Genomic DNA, 5,754 nt, shown 5'->3' on the forward strand with positions numbered 1-5,754 from the left:
TTTTTTTTTTTTTTTTTTTTTTAAGCGGCGGCAACATTGTTTGGTGTTTATTTTGTTTTACGATCGATAGCTTCCTTCGCTGGTTCCGGGCGGCTGCTGAACGGCGGAGTGGCGTGGACCTCATGTAGAAATGACAACAATGGAAGGGGCCAGCGGGTCGAGTTTTGGAATAGACACGATTTTATCCAGTGCCAGTTCAGGCAGCCCGGGCATGATGAATGGAGATTTCCGCCCGCTCGGTGAGGCCAGGACCGCGGATTTTAGGAGTCAGGCCAGCCCATCTCCCTGTTCGGAGATTGATACCGTAGGGACGGCGCCTTCTTCTCCTATTTCAGTCACCATGGAGCCCCCGGAGCAGCATCTGGTAGCAGACGCGACCCAGCATCATCACCACCTCCACCACAGCCAGCAGCCGCCGCCACCGGCCGCGGCCCCGACCCAAAGTTTGCAGCCTTCGCCCCAACAGCAGCCGCCGCCACAGCAGCCGCCGCCGCCCGCCCAGCAGCTGGGCTTGGCCGCCTCGGCCCCCAGGACTTCTACGTCTTCTTTTTTAATTAAGGACATCTTGGGCGACAGCAAACCTCTGGCGGCATGTGCACCCTACAGCACCAGTGTATCCTCTCCCCACCACACCCCGAAGCAGGAGAGCAACGCAGTGCACGAGAGCTTCAGGCCAAAGCTCGAGCAGGAGGACAGCAAAACCAAACTCGACAAGCGGGAGGATTCCCAGAGCGACATCAAATGCCATGGTGAGTCCCGCCACCCAGCGCTCTTGGCTTGTCCTCCTGGTTCCCAATCTCCCCTCAGCCTTCAGCAGATTTCTGCTGGGGAGCGATTCCGGGCGCATCTCGGGCGACTGGGCGACGGTTAAAAGACTGCAAGCTGAAGGGAGGCCGGGGCATGAGATTTGGGGACTCTTCGAAGTTCTGTTTATTGTTAAATTTCTACCCCACAACCTTCAACGGCCATCCAGCTCCTTCCTTTGTTTTACTTAATTTTAATCTATTGGGGGTTAAGGCGGGGGTGGAGGGCATCCGACAGGAAATACTTTTCGTTGATAAAAGGGATGGACTTGGGGTTTTTCTAGCTGAGACTTTGGGAATGGGAATGGGAATGTGGGGAGGTGGGAGAGAGAAACCACTTAGCTAGCGTGGATGTGATCACAACCTGGTGTTCGTTCTTTAATGCAAGTGATTTCACCCCCCACCTTATTTTCTAAACACCATCACAGGAATTATCGGTTTTAATGAAGGAAAAATTTCTGAGTTTCATGAACAGAGCAACTTGTAAAAAATTAGATCGTGGTTAGTATAGGGAAGCCTGTAAAAATTTGTAATTAGTTTCTTAAAAGCACCCTTCTTATCCTATGGCCTCAACTGAATATCTGTATCCTATGAAGATTTTTGGCCCCTTACAAGTAATTAGGAGGTAGTATTTATAAAAATAAAATCTTTTGAAATTGGATTAATCTCCTTTTTGTTAAAAAAAAGATGACAATGGAAATTGTCCTTGAACTCCCTTTTCCCATTTTCTCCTCAGACAATTTCATAAGTAAATGTGGTAGTCTTTGCATGGGAAGAGTTTTAATATACCAGGAGTGTTTTTTCTTCCTTTACAGATACGTTGTTTTTTTATTATTGATCTTGTTTTTTCTGGTAAAGAAATATGCTGACTGTTTGGAAGGTAGGACGTTAGCTCCTCATTTTACTATTATAGCATTAGCATAATAGTGTCCAAAACAGATGTACAGTCTGGTCTGGCGATTTTTTGTGCACCAACCTCCCCAGTGGGTCAATTAGAGAGATTATTGTTCTTCCTGCAGGGAAGATCAAGGAGCACTGCACAAACGGGTACAAACAGGGAGGGATTGACATATCGATTTCCCAGCATTTCAGTAAAAAACCAAAGTTGACAAATAGAATCCGGAAATCTCCATGCTGTCACCTGGATAGGCTCAGTGATTTTGAGCTCAACTCGGTGTTTGGGTGACATACTCTTTGTGAAACTTTAAAAGACCCGATGCAGGCTTCAGAAAGCTTGATTCCAACATTTCCCAGGTGCATCTGAAAAAGAAAAACACCCATAACTTTCAGAAAACAGAAAAAAGTAAAATGAAAAAGATGCCCCCTCCTCAAAAAACAAAACAAAAAAAAAAGAGTAGAAAGACCCTTTGAAAAGTACCAAATCAGTTAAACAAAGTCAGCATATTTCTTTACCAGAAAAACAAGGATCAATAAACAATACTGAAAACAATAAAGGAAAGGGAGAGCATCTCTCTCAATCAAGGAAACAATAACAAAATAACCCTTTTTAAAAGTTTTATTTTTAAAAATTTTTACTTTTTAATTTCCAACCATGTGAAGATCAGACCCCCTTTTAGGCCCCCTTTAGAACCTCTGAACAGGGCCCCACACTCTGCAGTCTGAAAACAGCCTTCTTCCTCCACATGGGCTAAGGCCTGAGTGTGTGTGTGTTCTGGGGGTGGCAGAGTGCAGTCCCCCGAGGCCAGTGGTTGGCTTGGGAATGTGGAAGTGTATGCCAGGAGGACACTCAGTCCTTCCCCATTCCAGGCTAACTTACCACTGTGTCTGGGTTTCTATGGTAGGGACAAAGGAGGAAGGAGACCGGGAGATTACGAGTAGCCGTGAGAGTCCCCCTGTGAGAGCCAAGAAGCCTCGAAAAGCAAGGACAGCTTTTTCCGACCACCAGCTCAATCAACTGGAGCGTAGCTTTGAGCGGCAGAAGTACCTGAGTGTGCAGGATCGCATGGACCTGGCTGCAGCGCTCAACCTCACTGACACCCAAGTCAAGACCTGGTACCAGAACCGCAGGTAAGGGAGGCAGTTTGTGGGAACAAAGGTGTCTGGCCATTTAAGTCATGAATCTTCTTCTCTCCTGGCCTCCAGAGACTCTAAGGACTGAGAGAGACCCTGGAGTGGGCACTTGGGTGCTTTAAGGATGAGGTAGGGATGAGCCACACCCCCAAGGTGAGAGGGACCAAAGGGCAGCTGGAATTTGGACAATTTTGCACTTCTAAGTGCTTTAACAGGTGTTACTTTTCCTCTGAAACCCGAGCCGCTGAAATTCCCCCCACTTCATCCCCAAATCAATGAAGCCACACCTTCTCAAATTGAGACATCTGTGCAGCTGACACTCAGGTCCAGAGAGCCTGCGCGGTGCACCCCTTGGGCCTGCCCCAGGCTGGTTCCAAAGGTTTGTAGCTGAGGACAACAAGGCCCGGCCCAGCTATTGCTATCTCCACAGAGCTATCCCAGCCGCCTCGGCCGTAAATGTCCTTGCTTTGGCCTGTGAGGCGGCTGGGAGAAGCAGGGTCCCAGCCTTGGTCAGTGTAGCTGCAGAGACTAGGAGAGCCCAGCTGGGTTAGAGTTGGTTTGGCAGCTGCAGGCTGGAGAATCGGCGGCTGGCCAAGCATCCATACAGGGAGAAGGAGGGAGTGTGGGTCTGTCCCCTGTACTGGCTGCCTTTGCTGTCTCAACATGGAGCAAGAGTGCTGCAGAACCTTCCTGGCACTGCTCCTTCTCTAGAAGGGAAATTAAGAAAGCAAAAGTGGCTGGTAGTGCTTGCTGGGCCGGGAAGTGTAGAGTGGAACCTGGGCAATCTGAGGCAGAGGTTTCGCTATGTTTTCAAGACTGGCACTCATCTCCTTGTCTCGATTTTCTCTCCCCCTCCTTTTCTCTCGCTTGTGTTCTAATCGTCCATAAGTGCGGTTGGAAATGCCCATCCAGTCGTCATCTTTACCATAATTTTCTGTCTCATTACATACGGTTTCAGCCACCCTAATTCTGTCGGAAAACATTAGTGTCATTTGTAGCCAATTTAAAATGGGCGACATGTTTATTAATTTGGCTGGAGCTGCCTAGTATGGATGGCCCACCAGTCCTGCGTTCCTTCATAAGTCATTTGAGCAACCGCCTGCTCTCTTCTTCCTAGCAGGGTATGCAGTGGGGGAAGGAGGAGACTGAGAAAAGCTGATCACAGGTTTTGATTGTTACTTTCTCCCTGAGGAGGAAATATCTTGAAATGCATTTCCCCCTCAGAATGGCCAGGAGGTACTTTGCCCTTGGGAGAGCCCTCCCTCAAATGAATTCCATTTTGAGACCTTGTTGTCATCCTCCCCTTAAGCTCCCTGCCCACTGTAAGGTCCTGTCAGGCTTATGAGAGAAATAAGTCTCCCAGCCCTGGGGAGTGAGAGGGGCTGGGGTCCCTGACTTAGGAGTCTCTGCATCCTTTTGTTTACGGTTTCTTCTCTCTCAGCCTGTGGGGGAAGGAAGAGGGGCTGAGAGCAGACTCTTTGGGATTACTGGGAGTGGGGGGACGTGGAAGGGAAATTAAGGAAGGAGGAAAGTGACTGCTTGTGGAAGTCTCCTTTGGCCCTAAGGAAAGTTTCCAGAAGTAGTCAAACTACAAGGAGGGCAACAGCAGAGCAGAGCTTTAGGAAAAGGCAGCAAAGCTTGTAGGATCTCATTTGTGAGGGTCTCTGCCATTGAAGGTATAAATTACAAAACTGGCTTTGGGTTTGGGTCTTTCTGGGAGCAAGGCTGGAGCAGGAGATGTAGTGCATTGCCAGTTTGAATAGGTCTCTGAGTCTTCCTGCCACCCAGGGGAGAAAGAAGGAGGAGGCAGGAAGGGGCCAGAGAAGGGGCTGGGTCTTGGTGCCTGGACCATGCCCACAGCATGCCTGCACGCCCGCTTTCTTTCAGGACCAAGTGGAAGCGGCAGACAGCGGTGGGCCTGGAATTGCTGGCCGAGGCAGGGAACTACTCAGCGCTGCAGAGGATGTTTCCATCGCCTTATTTCTATCACCCAAGCCTGCTGGGCAGCATGGACAGCACTACGGCGGCGGCGGCTGCCGCTGCCATGTACAGCAGCATGTACCGGACTCCTCCAGCACCCCATCCCCAGCTGCAGCGGCCCCTGGTGCCCCGCGTGCTCATCCACGGCCTAGGGCCTGGGGGACAGCCAGCCCTTAATCCCTTGTCCAGCCCCATCCCGGGCACCCCACACCCCCGGTGAAAACATTGCAGGAAGGCACTGCAATCCCTTCCCCATATCCCTGCCCAACCCGGACTGCTGCCCTTCCTCTCCCCGCTCCAGGCCACTAGGCCTCCCTTGCAGCCAACTCTGGAAGGCAGAGGAGTAAGAGAGAAAGATGCTTACCAGTGGGTCGGGGACCCCCAAAGAGGAGCCAGCCCTCTGCTCTCCATCTCCCCACCCCTAGAAACAGGGCTGGAAAGCTCCCCCACAGCAGTGTGACTGGCGAAAATGCTGACCCCACTCAAAGTGCGACCAGTAAGTGAAAACAACAAAAACAAAACCTCAGATTCTTTTAAAAAAATGACTTTAGGGACAAGCAGGAGGGAGGGAGGGGGGAGGGCTCAGGAGGGAAGAAAGAAGGGCACGGAGCGGAAACCGCACAGGCAGAGAGAACTGTAGATGGACAGCCAGCCTCAAGTGCTGAGGCAAAGGGCGTTGCCGAGGACATTCCGTCTGCCCCAGAGAAAAGAGGAGGGTAACTGAGAACTTTGCACTGATTTCTCATGACCTTTTTTCTTTTGGAAAAGTGGCATGCTCCATAATATGAAAAAAATGTACATTTGAAAGACTGAGTGATAAGTGATATATCATATTTATTATATGTTGTCCAAAAAGAGTCACTTATATACGTTAGTAAAAACATGATTTTTCTTTTCATGTCTTTTTGATTCAGTAAAATAAATGCTTAGACAAAAATAT

General features: G+C 49.6%; 1 protein-coding gene across 1 annotated transcript; it reads left to right on the plus strand.

Annotated features, from left to right (window-relative positions):
• Window positions 1-88: 88 nt before the first annotated feature.
• On the plus strand, window positions 89-5,323 carry BARHL2 (BarH-like homeobox 2). The gene is made up of 3 exons (XM_011995581.1): window positions 89-749; window positions 2,606-2,831; window positions 4,722-5,323. Exons 1-3 carry the CDS (start codon window positions 131-133, stop codon window positions 5,032-5,034), a joined length of 1,158 nt encoding a protein of 385 aa, XP_011850971.1. The 5' UTR covers window positions 89-130; the 3' UTR covers window positions 5,035-5,323.
• Window positions 5,324-5,754: the final 431 nt, after the last annotated feature.

This window comes from Mandrillus leucophaeus, unplaced genomic scaffold, assembly GCF_000951045.1.
Source record: "Mandrillus leucophaeus isolate KB7577 unplaced genomic scaffold, Mleu.le_1.0 Scaffold492, whole genome shotgun sequence".
In the NCBI taxonomy this organism is placed as follows: Eukaryota; Metazoa; Chordata; class Mammalia; order Primates; family Cercopithecidae; genus Mandrillus; species Mandrillus leucophaeus.